This window comes from Folsomia candida, unplaced genomic scaffold (genome assembly GCF_002217175.1).
Source record: "Folsomia candida strain VU population unplaced genomic scaffold, ASM221717v1 Fcan01_Sc025, whole genome shotgun sequence".
NCBI lineage: Eukaryota > Metazoa > Arthropoda > Collembola > Entomobryomorpha > Isotomidae > Folsomia > Folsomia candida.
In genome coordinates, this window is record NW_019091217.1 from 1,955,706 (window position 1) to 1,973,689 (window position 17,984).

General features: G+C 43.4%; 5 protein-coding genes across 5 annotated transcripts; 3 read left to right on the top strand and 2 right to left on the bottom strand.

The window, feature by feature from the left end:
- Positions 1-1,574, bottom strand: LOC110859191 (GDP-D-glucose phosphorylase 1). The gene is made up of 5 exons (XM_022108070.2): positions 1,317-1,574; positions 838-1,233; positions 475-763; positions 309-374; positions 1-245 (listed from the first exon to the last, which is right to left on the bottom strand). The coding sequence occupies exons 1-5, from the start codon at positions 1,533-1,535 to the stop codon at positions 121-123; spliced, it is 1,095 nt and encodes a 364-aa protein (XP_021963762.1). The 5' UTR covers positions 1,536-1,574; the 3' UTR covers positions 1-120.
- A 237-nt stretch (positions 1,575-1,811) lies between these two features.
- On the top strand, positions 1,812-3,888 carry LOC110859190 (galactose mutarotase). The gene is made up of 9 exons (XM_022108069.2): positions 1,812-2,200; positions 2,271-2,364; positions 2,457-2,617; positions 2,675-2,771; positions 2,871-2,983; positions 3,079-3,163; positions 3,246-3,405; positions 3,484-3,676; positions 3,748-3,888. The coding sequence occupies exons 1-9, from the start codon at positions 2,081-2,083 to the stop codon at positions 3,835-3,837; spliced, it is 1,113 nt and encodes a 370-aa protein (XP_021963761.1). The 5' UTR covers positions 1,812-2,080; the 3' UTR covers positions 3,838-3,888.
- Positions 3,889-4,028: 140 nt separating this feature from the next.
- Positions 4,029-8,929, top strand: LOC110859388 (ribosome biogenesis protein BMS1 homolog). Its single transcript, XM_022108336.2, has 7 exons — positions 4,029-4,237; positions 4,391-4,815; positions 4,905-6,989; positions 7,083-7,414; positions 7,496-7,869; positions 7,982-8,292; positions 8,375-8,929. Exons 1-7 carry the CDS (start codon positions 4,141-4,143, stop codon positions 8,660-8,662), a joined length of 3,912 nt encoding a protein of 1,303 aa, XP_021964028.1. The 5' UTR covers positions 4,029-4,140; the 3' UTR covers positions 8,663-8,929.
- A 78-nt stretch (positions 8,930-9,007) lies between these two features.
- On the bottom strand, positions 9,008-13,003 carry LOC110859189 (zinc finger protein 687b). Its single transcript, XM_022108068.2, has 7 exons — positions 12,471-13,003; positions 12,197-12,350; positions 11,895-12,116; positions 11,644-11,800; positions 11,368-11,540; positions 10,016-10,761; positions 9,008-9,932 (listed from the first exon to the last, which is right to left on the bottom strand). Exons 1-7 carry the CDS (start codon positions 12,810-12,812, stop codon positions 9,462-9,464), a joined length of 2,265 nt encoding a protein of 754 aa, XP_021963760.1. The 5' UTR covers positions 12,813-13,003; the 3' UTR covers positions 9,008-9,461.
- Positions 13,004-13,541: 538 nt separating this feature from the next.
- LOC110859254 (transmembrane protein 179) lies at positions 13,542-17,830 on the top strand. The gene is made up of 6 exons (XM_022108151.2): positions 13,542-13,856; positions 15,121-15,523; positions 15,645-16,036; positions 16,129-16,272; positions 16,780-16,858; positions 16,949-17,830. Exons 3-6 carry the CDS (start codon positions 15,669-15,671, stop codon positions 17,270-17,272), a joined length of 915 nt encoding a protein of 304 aa, XP_021963843.1. The 5' UTR covers positions 13,542-13,856; positions 15,121-15,523; positions 15,645-15,668; the 3' UTR covers positions 17,273-17,830.
- Positions 17,831-17,984: the final 154 nt, after the last annotated feature.

Below are 17,984 nucleotides of genomic sequence, written 5' to 3' on the forward strand. Positions count from 1 at the left end.
TCTCGTTTTTGTGGCATTTATATGTACGGTGTGTAATAGAAAACTTGGGATCATTAAATTGACAAACTTATTGACATTAAACTGTAATTAATATTCCATATTAACCTAATTAGACAACAATTAAGCTACATTATCAAACTGGCCTTCCACGAGGGCTGCACGAAGGCAGGCAAATGATTTGGCACACAGATCTCTCAGAATGGCGACGAGTCCATCCTCCTTCAGCCTTCCATAAGCTTCTTCGCCTACAAAAAGAATCACCGCAATTAAAGTTTATTACAAGCTTATTTATATTCATGACGACTCACTCTTGCAGGGGAAGTGACCAGCCAACTCGCACAGGGCTGGATTGAATCCGTCACTCTCTTTCGAACCTGCAAACATACAGAAGTAGTCCACACTCCGCCGCATAAGTACTGATTATATTGCGTAAGTGCTCTGTGTCATGAAATTAATTGTATGCACGGCCCCCACCGAAACTGGACTCTCTGGCCCAGAGGAAGACTCGGAGGCAGGAGTGATGAGAAGGGGTGGCAGGAGTAGAAGAGGAAGCACTACAAGTTTCGCCCCTGGTGATGAACATGTTGTGGGCCGTGTTGGTGGCGTGAAGGTGCTTCGCCACCGTCATGACTCTCTCCACAAGGGCGGAAAGGTCTTCCACCCGTTCCAGAGTCCATACGAGAGCGGGGGCAGGATAATCGACCAGCTCAAAGCAGAATGAACTTGAGCCGGTGTTTGTGGGCGATTTTAAGGGCCGCAGAGCCTGAAATACAAAATGCACAATGAGTGACCACCAGTCCTAACATGCTAAATATTAGGTAATTAGTCCACACTCACCGCAGTCTCCAAGTAGAGTCGATGTTGCAAGTAGTATGCATGGTAGTGCTCATGATTGACTGAAGCGTAGCCACAGAGGGAGTTGAAACCCACGCGAAAATTGGGGTCACGGCTGAGCAGGGCGAGTTCGAGGGCGAGTCGAAGTCCATCCCGACTCAGGGCTTGAGCCCGATTTTGGGAGCGATGGGGGGTGAGCAGGACATGACCGGTCTCCAGCGGCGATACGTTGATGAGGAGGGAATGGTCGTGAGCCTGGTCGTCCCACCAGGGTCTCAGCTGGAGAAGGACTTCTTGAGGAGCCACTAGGTTGAAGTGAAAACGTGTGGGGTCGAAGGGTTGGGTGAGGGTGGCGATCTGCTCGGGTGGCCGTCGCTTGGACCCTCGATCAGGATTGAGCTTTCCATTCACACGTGGTAATTTTATTCAACAATGAATATTAATGGCTAGGTTAAGTTAGGTTTTAAGAAACTGGATAAAACCTGGAGGATGAAGTTGTAGCGGCCGGGCAGGATGGTGGATGGGATCGGGCTAGGCAGCATGTATCGAAAGTGACCTCGCTCCATCGAGGATTTCCATCGGGACTGAAGGACGTGGTCCAGCAGGTCAAGGTCAATGGGGTTAGAGAGATCGACGCAAAGATGGGATGCGTCGTAGCCAAATTCATGCATCTCATTATCCAGAGCGGTGGAGCTTCCCATTGTTCTCTCGTAGCTGTCAAGGTCAACCACACGATGGTTTTATATGTAGCTGTCAAAAGGAGAGTTGAAGCAGATTAATTCTGGAGGTGACTGTCATTCACACCGCACTTTCTAAAGTTATGTAGAACTACACGAAGGTTGGTTCTTCTTCTTCGAGTGTCAAACTTGTACAAATATTAACAGTTCGGCTATTAAATATTTCACTTAACACCGGTGTGTCCACTATATCCTTGTAAATAATTGCACTGGCTCTCCAAAATATTTACCAGTCAATGGAACACGCTATTTAGACTCTCCCTGGCCACCTTATCACTCTACGTGCTTCATCTGGACAGAATCATATTACGATTGCTTTCAACGTGCACGGTGCATGACTGACCCTGGGTGCTGCTGACCTATTTGATCTGCCATATCATCGTAAATCATCGGAGTCCAAATATCATAACACAACCAGGCTCGAGTGGCACAACAGTGGAAATCTTGTAGTTGGATTGGAACATATTCTGCATTTATTGAGAAAATAGCTCAGAGTACGATTGGGCATTATGGTTGGTGGTGGCAAAATACGGGTGACTGAGGACAGCTTTGGCCAAGTTCCCACGCCCCAAGGGTCCCTTCCCGTGAAACGGTTCACACTAAGCAATGGGACGGGAGGGGAAGTCCAGGTATGCATTTCTAGATGAAAGATACACATCTCATCGTAATGACTACATAGATTGCTCTAACCCCGTAAAGGTGATCAACTATGGGGCAACCATCACGTCGATTAAAGTGCCAGATCGCGACGGTCAGCTTGGAGATGTTGTGATGGGATTCGATAATATTCAGGGTACATATCTAGCACGCATATCCAGCAGATAATTTAACTTGAGCAAGGACTCGTATGGCCCTTGATCATTTAATGGGTTATCCGTTGTATAGGTTATTTGGATGTAAGTAATCGTTATCTTGGAGCCACCATCGGTCGGTTTGGTAACCGAATCAAGGAGGGCAAGTTCACTCTGGAGGACGGTAAGTCCTACAACCTCACCATCAACAATGGGCCCAACCACCTCCACGGAGGACACCAAGGCTTCGATAAGGTCAATATTCAGAACTTTTAGTTGCAATGATAAGCAACGTAAACTTGTGGATTCTAGAGGATGTGGGAAGCTCGAGTTGACGACGACGCCGTGGTGATGAGCTATGTCAGCCAGGACGGGGAAGAAGGCTACCCTGGACATTTGCTTGTCAATGGTTAGTATACATGTACACTGATAATCAATTATTAAGTCACCGCACTTCACCAATATTTAAATGGTATGCATATGTAGGCATTATATTATTTATATACAGTGAGATTCGAGTGGACTCGGTGTCACGAACTTATCATCTCTTATCAAGCCACTACCACGAAACCCACTCCCATTAACCTTACCAACCACTCTTACTTCAACCTAGCCGGACATGTAAATACAGGGCATTACTGCTATTGTTCAATATTGTATCCACATATTTATGTATAACCTGTATAACCCATGGATGTGAAAAATAAAATGCTTAGGGAGCTGGTCCTGGTCTAGAAGGTCACTTTGTCCAACTCAATGCCGACTCCTACACCCCCGTGGATGCCAACCTCATCCCGACTGGTACTTATGCATGTGTTTCGCTAACATCGCTACCACTAATTAGGATAGTTTACTTTAAATCTATCTCTTAATCTCTTTTCAGGAGAAATAAAGTCCGTGGAAGGGACGATGTACGATTTACAGAAACCTGGCCAGAGTTTGGCTGCCCTCCTGAAAAAATTTCCGCCTGGACCAAATGGATACGACAATAATTTCTGCGTCAACAGGGACAGCAAAAAGACAGGCATTCAGTTGGTTGCGTCGTGAGCCGACTATATTTTCTATCCATATATTATATTCTGTGCATCGTGTAATAAAGTGCATTTGTGGGTGGATGTCAGGGTGGAGGAGAGTGGGAGTGGTCGTGGGCTGACGATTCACTCGGATCAACCCGGGATCCAATTTTACACAGCGAACTTCCTTCCGGATGAAGCTGCCCAGGAGGCTGGACTGGTGGGAAAAGGGGGAGCGGTGTACTGGAAACACGGTGCAATGTGCATGGAGACGCAAAACTATCCCGATGCCATTAACCATGTATAACTCTAAGAATAATTCATACTTATCCATGTAAAATCTACAATGTTTGTGTTGTTAATTTGGTACAGCCCAACTTTCCAAATGGAGTCCTCCTTCCGGGAGAGGTGTACAACCATCGAGCCCACTTTAAATTCTTCACCACTGTCAAATCAACATAATTTGATCAATTGCATTTCCTGAAATAAATTCACTAAGCAGTTTAAAAGGTGCATATTGCGATGCGATGGTGGGGGACTAATTTGCATGGTTGCATAAATATTCTCCATACTTTTACTGGTCCATCTAGTCTACCTTTCCCCCAGCACTCGAGGATTTCACCCACAAAAACCTGCCTGCTCCCTTGCTGCCTATGCTGTACATACAGAAACAGAACAAAGTTGCACGTGCACCTCCCGGCTGTAAAGTTCGGCTGTAATTGTTAATTACTACAACATTCAAAGTTTTGAAAATTACGTTTCGGGATGGGCGCAGACGGGGAAGAAGGATTCAGCGGGCATAAACCACATCGCAAACCGCAAAAGGGGAGAAAATCAGAGAAAAAGGGGGGCAAGGACAGGAGTAATAATAATAAATAAATAATATTGTTAAATATAGCGCATTGTTTCTTATTTTGAAAAATGACAACAACAATTGCCAATTTACGTTTACATTGACAATTCACTTTTAATCACAATGTAATTTTGTTTAAATTAAATCGATATTTAATTACAGAGGATGAGAGCTTAGACCCCAAACGTCGGAACCCCAAAGCTTTCGCAATCAACTCGGTGGTGCGTGCGGAGCGAAAATTTCGTCGTGCTCAGGATCATGAGACAAAAAAGGAGCGCGTGCCCCTCGTGGATAGGTCCCCTGTGCAAGCCCCACCCTTCGTCGTGGCCGTCGTGGGGCCGCCCAAGGTGGGAAAGACCACCCTCCTCACCAACCTCATTCGAAACTACACTCGTCAAAATCTGACCGAGGTCAAAGGACCCGTGACGATCGTGACCGGGAAGAAGAGGAGGCTGACCTTCATAGAATGCAACAATGACATTCATTCCATGATCGACGTGGCTAAGGTCGCCGACCTTACACTTCTTTTGGTCGACGCCTCATTTGGATTCGAAATGGAAGTATTTGAGTTTCTCAATATTTGTCAGGTTGATATATTACTATAAATAAATTGGTATATGATAACAAAATAATGATGCAACGTTGTATTTATTATTTTGTACCTCTTCTTGTACAGGTCCATGGGTTTCCTCAAATCATGGGAGTCCTCACCCACCTTGACCAATTTCGTAACAAGAAAAAGTTGAAAAAGACAAAAAAGACGTTGAAGCACCGCTTTTGGACGGAGGTGTACCCGGGTGCCAAGTTGTTCTATCTCTCGGGTTACTTCCCGATAACGAATACGTACCCCAAGAACGAAGTTCATAATTTAGCCAGATTTATCTCCGTCATGAAGTTTCGACCCACAGTGTGGAGACTGGAGCATTCGTACATTGTGGCGGATCGGATGGAAGACCTCACGTCGGGCGAAGTTGTGAGACAAGATGCCAAGGCGGATCGAAGGATAAGTTTGTATGGCTGGGTTCACGGCACGTTTCTCAAGGAAACCGTCTCTGTCCACATTCCCGGCCTTGGCGACTTCACACCGGATGCAATCACTGCTCTCCCTGACCCTTGTCCTCTCCCCATGAAAGAGAGAGTGCTTCGGAGGTCACTCAACGAGAAGGAGAAGGTCATCTACGCCCCATTCTCGGGGGTGGGTGGGATTGTCTACGACCAGGACGCTGTCTACATTGATCTCGGTGGGAGTCACAGTCATAAAAGGCATGTCAGAGATGAAGAGTGTGGTGTAGGTGCTAGTGGTGGTGGAAATAGTTTTGTTGAAGAACTTCGTGACTTAAAAACCACACTGGACGAAAAAATGGGATCAGCGGGACTCAAGTTTTTTAGTGAGTCGGAAGCCATTACGGGAGCCCAACTAGAAATCGAAGGAGCGGATGAAGAGGTAGGTGACGACCACGAAGAGGATATGAAACAGCAAACAAGTGAAAACGAAGATGAAGAAGACGGTGATAAACAGAAAAAGTTTACGCCTGTTGTAGCCACGGATGGAAGAATTCGTAGGAAAGTTGTGTTTGAGGATGATGATGATGACGACGTGACAAACGTTATTTCCAAAGAGATTGCAAGTCTCAAGAGAACGCAAGAGCAGAATGCAAAGGACAATAAGACACAACGACAACCTTTTGGAGACTGGGGTGATAATAATGAGAATGACGATGAAAAGGATGACGACGATGATGATGATGAAATGGCAGAGGAATCTGAGTCAGACGATGAAGACGTCAAAGTATTTGTGACTAGCGAAAATAAAAAATCAGCTGCACAAAAACAACAACAACCGATGAGAAAACAAGAGTTTGCTGCAGACGAGAGCATTTCTTCCCTCGTGTCCAAAATCAAGTCCAAGCTAAACGATGGTAGTAATAAAAGTTCCGCCTCTAAAGAAAACGGAATCGCCGAGAAGGCGAAAAACAAAGTGACTGGCGGGATGGCCACTGAGCTCCAGGTAGAGTTTGACGACGACGAAGATGACGATTCTGAAAACGATGGAGCGAGTGACGACGCTCTTAGTTTACCTTCCGATGATGACGAAGATGACGAAGAGGAGGAGATGAGCATGGACGAAGATGAAGAGGAGGAGCTGTCCGTGCCGAGCAGAAAGGGTGCACGAGTAGCTGGGTCGGTGGGTAAGTCTTTGTCGAAAGAAAAAGCTCAGCGGTACAGCTTGGCAGAAGAAGCCTTCTACTCCCGCTTCCAAAACCGCTCAATCCAAAAAATGATTTACGACGATGCGGACGACTATCTCAACGTGTCCTCCCGAGCAGACTTTGACCAGGCCAACTGCATACTCCGAGTTGACGTGGACAATAACGCATATTCACAGAATAGGGATGAGAACGACGAGGAAGGAGAGGGAAGCGATCCCATGAAGGATCTCTTCATTGGGGGTGACTATGCGGAAACGGCACAAAACCTGTTGGACCATGACGGAGAAGCGAGCGACGAAGAGGATGTGTTTGGTGACTTTGAAGAGCTGGACGACAAGCTCACTAAATCGGTGGGTGGTGAGAAGAAAAACGAGGAAACTCATGCTAAGCAGAAGGGTGGGCCGGAAAATGAAGAGAATGCGGCCAAGACGAGGGAGGAGATGAAGAAGAAGTTGAAGGAGAAATTTGACATGGACTATGACGACGGGGGTGAGAAGGATGACAAGGCCTTTTATCGAGATTGGAAGGCACAGGTGGAGGAGCAAACCAAGGTGTGTAGAATTATCCTATATAGGATAATCATGTATATACATGATTAATTTGTGGTATACCATAAATGCTTTACTCACTCTTCCACTCTCTAGATAAACCGAACGTTTTTTGGAGACGTGGAAGATGTCAAACTGCTCCAGGACTTGCAGGGACTTCCTCCTGGAACCTACGTTCGCATAGAACTATCCAAGGTTCCGTCCGAATTTGTGACCAATTTTGAACCACAAAGGTGTTGTCCGCTCATCGTGGGTTCCTTGGACTCTCCCAACCAAGAAGCATTGGCCGTGGTGCAGGCACGCGTCAAGAAGCACCGCTGGCACCCAAAGATTCTCAAGACAAGGGATCCCATAATCATGTCCATCGGTTGGAGACGATTCCAAACGATCGCCTTGTACTCTGTGCAGGATCACAACATGAGGAATAGGTTAGTATATAAATACATCAAATTTCAATTCACTGCATACATTTTCCAACCGCGTCAATCTATACCCTGATTATTTCCTAGGCTCATCAAGTATACGCCAGACCATCTCCACTGCATCGCCAACTTTTACGGTCCTATGACTCCACAAGGGACGGGAATCCTGGGTCTGGCGCCATCCTCCTTCTCTGGCTTTCGCATCACCCTCACGGGGACGATCCTGGACATGGATAAGAGTTCCGAGCTGGTCAAGAAGCTGAAGTTGGTGGGAACTCCGTCAAAAATCTTCAAGAAGTCAGCCTTCATCGAGGGCATGTTCTCCTCTCAGTTGGAGGTTGCAAAATTTGTAGGTGCCAAGATCAAAACCGTGTCTGGGATTCGGGGAGTGATCAAAAAAGAGCTAAGAACTCCGTTGGGCTCATTCAGAGCTACGTTTGAGGACAAAATTGTTGAAAGTGGTAAGTCTGCCAGCCTGTATTCTGTCTCAAGAATATATATTTTGATTGTCCAGTTTTAAAGAACATAAATAAATTTATGATTTCTGAATGTCTTCCCTCTTTTTGCGCATAGATATTGTATTTTGTCGGACTTGGGCTCGTGTAGAAGTGTCGAAATTTTTCCTAAATCTCCCAACGCTGATCATATCCCAGCCTCGCGTGATGAAAACGGTTGGGGAGTTGAAGAGGGAGAAGCAGTTGCAGATAGAGCCAAATCCGGATCACCTCTACACTCCCGTCCAGCGCCAAGAGAAGCACTTTAGAGCACTCAAGGTCCCCAAAAGCCTACAAAACAAGTTGCCGTACAAGGAGAAGCCGAAGCTGGGGGCCAAGCTAATTGAGCAAAAGAGAATTGCTGTGATTAAGGACCCACAAGAGAGAGAGGTGCGTCATTTACTCATATTCCTTAGTTTTTTTAGGGGCAGATAAGTTCTACATTAATTGACGTGACTCTCTGTCTGAATAGATGTCCAAGTTTATCAAAACGCTGAAAACGCGGATGAGCGAGAAAGAGGGAAAGGAGAAGGCAGAGAAGGCCAAACGGGCGGCGGAGAGGGAGAAGGTGGTCAAAAAGTTAGAGGAGCGTCACAGTCGGAGGGAGAAGGAGTTGCGCAAAAAAGTGTTTCGAACTCTAGGGCAGATGAGCAAGAAGGAGGAACAGAATGCGAGCAGTCGTGGAGGGGGTGCTTCTCGTGGGAGAGGAGGCAGAGGGGGTCGTGGCGGAAGGAGGCCACACAAACATCAAAGAAACTAGATTATTATTAGATAATATATTAGTTAATTAATTGCTACAATTTTTGTCTCCTGAATATTTTTTATTTATTTGAACACAAACACATGGATAAAATATACAAAAATAAGTATAAAATTAATTGCTGCAAATTATAATACCGGTAGCCGACTACGTTACATATATAAATATGTATTTATTTTATTATAGATTTTATAAATGAATGAATCTTGTTCAAAATAAATGTGCAACCCTGTCCGCTGGCATGGGCACTTATCTTGTCGCAAAAAACCATATATGACTGTGAGATGGTCTGAAAATTTCAGACCGAAATGATCAATACTACGCACAGTAAACAGAGGCAAATCATTTTCAATGTAATTCAGCAAGTGCTAAAGTATTTTTTTATTACATTCAGAAGAGTAGTGCAACTAAATACATGTTGATCATTTGGGGTGATTCATGCGGCTATTAATTAGGTACCTTGATTTAAAAAAATGTACCAACCAACTCATAATATGTAATACTTTCGCAGTCAAGTATCGATCTATCTTTTCCGACGGGAAACGGACCAAACAAAATTCAAAAACAGGCAACTGTCTAACATTGGGAAAGTCATCATACTTCACTAAATTAGCAGGTAACCACACTAAATCGCTGTTACATTTATGTTGAGCAATAAAAAGAGCACAATTCAAGTTATAAATTGTGTTAAAACTAATTATTAAATGAAAGAATACAAAAATGTAATATTTTATAAAAGTATGGTTGAAGTAGTTATTGTGATAATATTGCGTAGCCCATTAAAAGGCGCATTAAATAATTATTCTATGACTATATGACCATTGGAGCCTGCGAGTTGCTCATCTTCTGGTTCCGTGACATTATCCTTGGCAATTTTGTCACCTTTTTTAGGTAAATCGTTGTCACTATTATCAGTATCGTCAATGGTGGCATTACCATCCTCACCATTCTTCTCCTGAGAACTACTTCCCTTGGTCTCTTCCCCGTCATTCGTACTGCCACCACCCCCATCTTCTTCCTCAGTCTCCTTAGTCCTCCCTCCACGTCCACGGTGGCTCTTCCCATGCCCCGCAAGAGCATGGGGGCCCAGAAACGTTTTGTTACAGACGGGACAGGTCAAAATTGGCTTCGGCTTTTTGACCATTGGGGCAGATCTTCGTCTAGTGGGAAGGGGAAGATACAAAGTGGAGGTGCGTCGCCTTTTGGACGGAAGAGCGTCTTCACCTTCCGCGTCAGTTGAATGTGATGCGAGAGACGTCCTTGACTCATTCTAGAGCAATTAAATAATAGTAATTAGGAGAATATCCTAAATCGAGGAGACATTAAATTAATTCCTAAATATGACATTATTACCCTTTCAGTTTTGGACTCATTTTGCTTTTTGTCGTCCTCATTAACCGCATTAGTTTCGCTAACTGGTTCTGATTGACGCGGCTCCGTTTCCTCATCCTCAGTCTCTTTCTTGTTATCAAACTTGTTAGGACTAATTGACGACCCTCCATTGGTCAAGGGCTCCTTCACAACCACTTCAAGTTGCATGTCCTCATTTGGAGAAGTGGATACATTTTTTACTTCAGAGGAAGACGACGACGACTTCTTTCTTCCATGCTTTCCAGGAGTCTGCTTCTTCTTGCTGGAAGAGCTGCTTTCCAAGTCTGTAATCTCTGGAGATGGGGGAGATCCTTTGGGTATCGGGACTGTAACACTCGAGGGCGGTAACCTCGAGGGCGCAAGTACTTTCATACCTTTATTTCCCACTTTATTCTTTGGAGGGACCACCAGCGTATCCTTGGACGATTTAATCAACAGTTCAAAATTTGGAGTTTTCTTTCCCTTATGAAAGGTGGAAATGTGTTGGCTGAAACCATTCTTTCGGGTGAAGTGTCTGGGACAGTAGGGACATTTGGCACATCCTTCGACCACATCATTGTGCATAGCTTGGAGATGTTTCCGCATCCCGTCCAGAGTGAGGAATCCCTTGGGACACATGGTACAGAGGAACGGGCGGGTTTGTGGATGACAGCGAGACTCATGTTGAGATACGCAGACAGAATTGATGTATGTGATAGGACAGTAATTGCATTTCCAGCGACCGTTGGCTACGACAATTGGAGAAAGAAAATCACATTTAATTTATCGAAAGTAACAATTTCCACCATTCCACCAGCTATGCACACAGGAAAGCAGAACATTTTTGAATTCAAGTTTTCCATTATTTTTATGTTAGTTAAACCTAGCTAAATATGCGAGAAAAAATGGCAAAAATCTGTGCTTCATTCATGGTGAATATTCAACGATTTTCAGTTTCAACGAAGCCGTGAAATACAATTGTCGAAGCGAAAATTGTTAAGTATCTACTTAGGATTAGATATTAAGCAGGTGATTATTTAAGGACCATTTCGAACTCTGTAGATAATCTAGTTTTTTATAGAAAAACAAGAAAATGTGAAATTGTCAATTTTTATAATAACACCGCAAGTAAAGTTAGGTTTGACATAAAAATAAGAAAAACTTGAACTAAAAAAATGATCTGCTTTCATGCACATAACGGATGTACTTGTGCTAACGCTCGTAGTACGATACCATTAATAAAAACTTCTTTCAATCAATCAATGTACATATCGGATGGAAATCGTCACGTAAAATTTTATATAAAGTTTCATTCAGGTTTCATTTTGACGCAATAATTATGATTTCTGATTTACCAAGGCGTTTCGGAGACTTTTTCCGGTAGGCTGAATTTGATGTGAAGTGATTAGTCAATTGGAATTTGCCTTTACTGGCAGCTGTAGCAGAACCCGTCGTCTTGATTTTTTTATTCGAGATGGTCAATTTAGGTTTCTGAATTAGACCAAGCTTAAGATTCGCTTTCCCAATCCTATACATCAATACGACACAAAAAATAATTTTGTCGCAATTTAACTAACAATAAGCCAAAGAATTCACAAATCAAAAACTAACTCATAGAGCACTTGACTAACTTTGATTGTCCCAGAGTGACTTCTCCCCTCTTCACAGCCTGACGCATTGATCTAGAGGGACCAGCTTGCCCATCGGCCATCAATTTAATGTTTTCCATCGGCTCCAATTTTGGCATGCCCATACCACTAGTTGGTTTGTTTATGGGAGGTCGTCCAGCTACAATTAAAACAAATGACGGCAATATTACGCGGGTGCTTTGTCACCTATACATTTATTTGCTGATATTTAACATTGACAAATAGATGCTGACGTTTTCTTTTGGGAATGATAGTTCCTAATCCTAGTGAGCCCGGCGTCTGTCTGAGCTGACTAAATCTCTCCTTCGCAGCGCCGGACATGGTCATGGTGGATGGGTTCGTTGGAAACTCATCCGCAACGCTCAACTTAGGGGTGAGATAAGCCAAGGTAGACTCTGGATCGTACACGTCTCCACTCTTGATCTCATTCGCTTTGGCGTGCAAGTCTTTCCATCCTAGATCAAAATTAGCGTAAGGCCTTATTCCTTACAACACAACCCAATAATGATAGACCAATAGGAGATGGCCAGTTTACGTTTATAGATTTGTTGTCTTATCAAATCCATGGGTCCCTTTCGACAGTTTTGCCCAATAGAGTCAACCACGGTGAAGGCGAGGTCATTCCTTACACAGTTGAAACTCTGAAGAATATTTTGAAGTTGTTGGTGAAGTGTGAACATCACAGCCACCTAAGTAATCAAAATATATTGGCAATAAATTAAATATCATAATATGTTGCTATTATGACGTGTGATTATATTTGCACGCTAATTAATCAAGAGTTGCAACTTAGGTTTGTTTGAAAACACCTTTGAATGACATTCTGGACAAAATGGGAGTCCTGCAACTGCGTCATCCTCCGGGATGTTGAGAGCCACATAGAAATCCTTCGTCACTGCAGACTCCCAGGGGATGCAGCTTAAAGTGTAATAGGGGAACTGGTTGTAGCAAACGACGCAAACCAGATGAGGATGAGGTGAGGAGGACGATGGCAGTGTGGGGACATCGTCCTTTATTGTCATGGTGGTTGTGCTGGTTGACGATGAGGTGACGGGTGTTGGCAGCTTCATCGTCACTGATGAGCCCCCGCCGTTGACTTGTCGTTTTTTTACGACTTTCGTGCTAAACCGAAACTTTTTGAGCCGTGGCATGTCACGTAATTCCTAAAGAGCAATTCCCAACAGGAGGTCGGTACGAAGGTATAAATCAATCGGGAAAAGCCCACGTTGTTTTGTTTCCTTATCTTAGCGGTTGGGGGGAATGAATTAATAACTTTAAAAGAGGACGAAATTTGCTGCATGGATGGTCAAATCGAATGAGCGGCTGATGAAGCTCAAGCTGCCGCTTGGACATTCTTTTCTCCTTCTCCCCACTCGTGTCTACTACTCGTGGTGACTAACTGACTACTATGCTTGGTGAGAAAAATGAAAAAATGAGATGTCACGCATGATTACAGATCTAGTTTTTTTTTGTATGCAAATATTCTCAAATCTAAAATTTGACATTACCAACAGATAAATCTTAACGCGTGTTTATTCAATAGTACGTTTTTTTAAATTTCAGCTTGTTGCGTCGTATGAATTAAAGTGAGCCACATGACGTTTCAGGTTTACTAGTCGGCCTTTGTGATCCCCGACTGGGCAGTACTGGGCACACCCACTCGGATACTAAAACCTGTCCTTGGATACCTAACCCCTAGTTTTCACATATCTCCATCGGTCATACAATTCGCAGTTGTGGGCAGTATGATAATCTAAAGAAGCATATTGCGTATCTAAAAATAATATGTGGTGCATCTACTAATTAGATTAGCATAGCATCATCATCATCACAAGACGAGTTTTTGGTAGGTCTTGGTTTCTTTCTCGTCAGTTGTTCAACAACGACTGGCCAGAGTAGACGAAGACGAAAGAACGTGATCCAACGCTCGTCGATCTATTATGAAAAGTAGTCTCGAGTTGTGTGTGTTCATCTCACATTGCACATCCGCTCCTAAATAAATACAATACAGCTCGTGTGACTCTAACAATTTCCAATATCCACCTGATTACTACCAAAATGGAGCAATAGCACTATTGCATATTGTGTGGTGCACATTGTTAAAAATATCGAAAGGGATGATGGATCAAAAAAATACGTCTTGGTTGTTGATGCCGGTCCACGTTGCCCCCAGCTGATAGCATTTGTATCAACAGGTGAGCGAGTACTATTTTTGGTCAGTATCAGTTGCCCTATGTCGTATCCGTTTTTTTGTCATTTGGTCCACTACCAGGAGAAGCTATGTCGAAGCTCATAGATAGTTGAGAGTTGAAGGTATACGTACTTATATTATTAGTAGTAAGTATGGCATTGAAAATTGACATTGACACAGTTAAATGGTAAATAATACTAAACACCGCTGTTATTGTAATCATACGAGCATATTTTATCTGGCACCTTAATAAATTAATAATAATAACTAGGCTCTGGAGTGACAATTAGTGGCAGTTTGACACCCTCCATAGCTTCATATTCCGTCTGGTATTCATTCATGTAGTGTCTAGACCCATGATAAATCTTTGGGTATCTCGCATCAGGCCTTGGTCCATTCAGGGGCTTCGGAAACCTGGGGGACCCCACGGAAAATTGGATTTTCCTACTTTTGCAATGCTGAAAAATGCCCCCTTTCGTTATCACGGTTCCGCAGCCCCTGGGTGCATACTTATTTGGCTGGGTATAGTTTGTCCACAGACTCCGATGTGACTAGGATGAAACGGGGCCACATTGACCTCACCCTTCACCCAGTGGGAGTGAGAGAAACAACGCTGTCCAGCTATCCCACCCATCATTAAGTTGTGTACATACATTTTGTCTCTTGGTTATTATATGACATTATTTATGGCATGCATGACATCAGTCTCATTTGGAGTTGTTTGTTTTGAAGAGCTCGTTCATACGAATGACGACAACGAGGAGACGCATTGTTTGGTGGGTCCGAACCGGATCGTAACAGGAATAATATTATTGTGCTCGAGCGATGATTAAAAAAACAGATTCTCAATTCCATATAATTTATCCACGCATCTCTGTTCCATGGTTGGATCGGTTCAGTGAGGTTGCCGTCGTTAATGGTGAGCTGATGGAAGTTCCATCATGGAACATTGATGGATGTATTTAGTGGAGATGGAGATTGAGTGAGAATGTGTGGAGGCATTCCGAGCAAGTATATGTATATGGTAATGATAAGGTGTTATTGTGTGGAGGAGCTGAGAGTATTATGAATGCACTGGACAAACATATGATAAGTTAGCATGGATAAGCAGCATTCTGGATACACCTCCACGGATGACGACTCCACTCTTTGACAAATTGCACCCATCCCGTTATTATAATCTATAACCTCAACCTACCTACCTCAGAACAAGCGACACTGGGTTTTTCTTGCAAGGAGTAAAAAGTTTACTTATTTTACTGTTCCAGGAAAGCGTAACAGGAAGTGAAAGAGGTTGCGCAAAGGCTGCAGAGTGACCCCAACAATCAAAGCATAAACTTAACCACTCGCTCTTATTGGTACTTGCACATTCATTCCGTCCGACTGACAGCCAAACTTCCCAGAAATTGGCCCCAGTTTTCATAACATTGCCACCTCCACCGAAATGGAGCTAAAAAATACCATGAATATAAAGTACCGCAATGAAGGACTTGTGCTGCTCTGTGGCGTACCACTCTCCTCCCCAACCAAGCCACCGACCGTGCTGCTGGTCAAGTGAAAAGGTGTCGAGATTGAGGCAGGAAAACTTATAGGATACCAAAAATATAGTCGAAACCAACCAAGTGGATCCAGAGGAAATATACAACAAGGGACGAGTTCAAATATATTTAGGTATAAAAAGCATATGCAGTAAAAAAGTATAGGTAGAAAAAGTATATAGGTGACAATAATTATGTTATGCATGACAATACGTATATTATGGATTAGATCATTTTCCTTTTTTACGTCGCAGCCTTTTCCCCTCATCGTCCTCACAATGGAAAGACGACCCCCTGTGAAGATCTCGATCCTGGAGAAGGATGAGAGTGAGGTTTCCCACTGTTGGAAGTATTGTCAGATCTTTTCCTACATTATGGTAATAATTTCCGGTATTGCGACGTCCCTTGCCATGGCCAATGTCCAGGGCATCTTTCACCACGAATGTCTCCTATATGCGGACCTCGCTATCTCCACATCCCCTGAGAACAACTGGACCATCATCATCACGCCACACGCCGCCTCACGTTGGGGCAGCAGCTCTCACTGCGACTTTACCCAGTACTGTCCCGTCGCCTCCGTCATATTCGCTGGCATCTGGGCAACCATTTTTGTCATGTGTGGTCGAGGTGGGGCGTCCAGTCGCAAGTGAGACTCCACCAAGCACTCCAAATGCAAATACATTTATCCATTGGTTGACCACAGAATATACTCATTTTAATGTTTTTGACACTTTCCAGCCTCCCACAACCCTGGAGAATCATCCCACCCGCAATTCTATTCAACTTTATATTTCTAGTCTTGTCCTGTGTCAGCGTAGCCCTCACCGTCGGAGGATTCGCATCATTCTGCGCGTCCGTGACACCACAAATTAATGTCTCGAGGTATGTGCACTCTCTACGTATTTTTATACGTGTCATTTTTGCCAAGGGTGGTTAAATTCCACTGCCAGCCTTCCCATTCATCCTTTTAGTTTATCACTTCTCCGAATACATTTTTTTACGCAGCAGCATCACGTTTAAACTTTTTTATTGTTGGTGTTTGTTTACCGAGAGAGAGAGAGAAAAAAAAATTACAAAAGATTTGCAATAACCATAAATCTGTACTTACCAAGCTATATGTGTATGACAATTAGTGCTCATTGGTTTGGTTGGGTTGGATGGGCGAACTATGGGTACGTGATGAAGTTCAGAATAATAATAATACTTCAGTGGGAATGATGAGTCATGATGAATCCATTATGTACGAGTGTCAAATGTCTGTCTGTGAGAACGAGGTTGCGATTTTGTTGACCGTTATTAAATATCACGGAGATCAAATGTCACCTCACTAAAATAAAGCTCAGTTCTCATAGTTTGCAATCCATTCTATAGTTTTTATGATTTCTCCAGTTGCGAAGACTTGATCGGCTTCTCGTGGGAACGGTATGTTGGAGCCTCAAATTTTTATGACGACGTACTTCTTGCTCAAGTAAGTGAATGGTGTGATTGATTACACAAGAATGCCATCGAAAGTCACAGCAGTAAATACTAAAATTCTCATGATTTTCTCTCTCTTTAGACCGGTGCGTACTTTGTCCTCACCGGATGGATGTTTGGCTTTGTCATTCTCATCATTCGTGTTATCACCCATGCCGATTTTCGAGTCATTGGTCCTGATCGTAAAGCTTCTGCGGAAATCGGGACACCCACGCCAACGGCCGCCTCAAGGACAACTCGTCGGAGTCAAACCGTCTCCATCTCAAGTAGTAGTTCCTCTCCAGGCGGTGCGACAACGTCGAGGGACATGTCGTCATCCCCACCGAAGAGGGAGGATCGCCCCCTCCTCCTTCTCAACAACAATAATAACAACGTTCATACCCCAAAAGGGCTGCCACCCGTTTGACATAAACCATTACACTGGTCGTCCTTCTCACAAGTCACAGTTCAAACTATACCCATTCATTTACATACTTATTTGCCATTCTTTCCGCAATTACTTACTAATTGATGCTGCTAAGATGGTGCAAAATGTACAAGATAATATCCAAGTATTTAATTTCTTCTATAGCTTAATATTTATCATTAGTTTTTTTCTATGCTAAACAGATTTATAATATTTTCAACGACGAGACAATAACACGACTTTGTGCAGTCTACGGAGCTTTAATTATCAACCGTTGAGACTTGCTTTGCTTGATTGTTACACAATCTGTTAAATATTAAATTAAATCTATTAAGTGATTAAGCAAGGAAATGTAAACTGGAGGAAAGGTGATTCTAGTAGAGCTTTAATAATAGAAAAATCAGGAGGTATTACTCTCTGCCTTTAAACAATAATTAATTAACTATCTATCGCTTACGTCAATGCTATTTTATACGATCTCCCATCCATGTCACCCTCCACTCAAGGAGGAAGTAGTATGGAAGAATATGAATAAATAAATACATTTGTGTGTCGTAAGGGTGTGGTTTGAGTGACGATAAGATAACTCGTAACCTGTATGTAAGAAGTCACGACATGAGACATTAGGGATGAGACTGTGCGTGCAGTAAGCATGCACAATCGAATTTGAAGGGGGCCCTTCCTTCCTTCCCATGTTAATTATGTCACGGGA

What these genes read in the sequence shown, in the direction of transcription:
- LOC110859190 (XM_022108069.2), top strand. Translation starts at nt 2,081, where the DNA reads ATGGTTGGTGGTGGCAAAATACGGGTGACTGAGGACAGCTTTGGCCAA. An exon ending in TGCCAACCTCATCCCGACTG is followed by an intron (nt 3,164 to 3,245) that starts GTACTTATGCAT and finishes ATCTCTTTTCAG; the next exon opens with GAGAAATAAAGTCCGTGGAA. An exon ending in GGCATTCAGTTGGTTGCGTC is followed by an intron (nt 3,406 to 3,483) that starts GTGAGCCGACTA and finishes GGTGGATGTCAG; the next exon opens with GGTGGAGGAGAGTGGGAGTG.
- LOC110859189 (XM_022108068.2), bottom strand. Translation starts at nt 12,812, where the DNA reads ATGCCACGGCTCAAAAAGTTTCGGTTTAGCACGAAAGTCGTAAAAAAA. An exon ending in AAGACAACAAATCTATAAAC is followed by an intron (nt 12,117 to 12,196) that starts GTAAACTGGCCA and finishes ATTTTGATCTAG; the next exon opens with GATGGAAAGACTTGCACGCC. An exon ending in TATCATTCCCAAAAGAAAAC is followed by an intron (nt 11,801 to 11,894) that starts GTCAGCATCTAT and finishes TTTTAATTGTAG; the next exon opens with CTGGACGACCTCCCATAAAC.
- LOC110859388 (XM_022108336.2), top strand. Translation starts at nt 4,141, where the DNA reads ATGGGCGCAGACGGGGAAGAAGGATTCAGCGGGCATAAACCACATCGC. An exon ending in AAAGGGGGGCAAGGACAGGA is followed by an intron (nt 4,238 to 4,390) that starts GTAATAATAATA and finishes ATTTAATTACAG; the next exon opens with AGGATGAGAGCTTAGACCCC. An exon ending in AGGACCCACAAGAGAGAGAG is followed by an intron (nt 8,293 to 8,374) that starts GTGCGTCATTTA and finishes CTGTCTGAATAG; the next exon opens with ATGTCCAAGTTTATCAAAAC.
- LOC110859254 (XM_022108151.2), top strand. Translation starts at nt 15,669, where the DNA reads ATGGAAAGACGACCCCCTGTGAAGATCTCGATCCTGGAGAAGGATGAG. An exon ending in GGTGGGGCGTCCAGTCGCAA is followed by an intron (nt 16,037 to 16,128) that starts GTGAGACTCCAC and finishes GACACTTTCCAG; the next exon opens with CCTCCCACAACCCTGGAGAA. An exon ending in CCACAAATTAATGTCTCGAG is followed by an intron (nt 16,273 to 16,779) that starts GTATGTGCACTC and finishes TGATTTCTCCAG; the next exon opens with TTGCGAAGACTTGATCGGCT.
- LOC110859191 (XM_022108070.2), bottom strand. Translation starts at nt 1,535, where the DNA reads ATGGGAAGCTCCACCGCTCTGGATAATGAGATGCATGAATTTGGCTAC. An exon ending in GGCCAGAGAGTCCAGTTTCG is followed by an intron (nt 375 to 474) that starts GTGGGGGCCGTG and finishes GTATGTTTGCAG; the next exon opens with GTTCGAAAGAGAGTGACGGA. An exon ending in TGGTCACTTCCCCTGCAAGA is followed by an intron (nt 246 to 308) that starts GTGAGTCGTCAT and finishes TTCTTTTTGTAG; the next exon opens with GCGAAGAAGCTTATGGAAGG.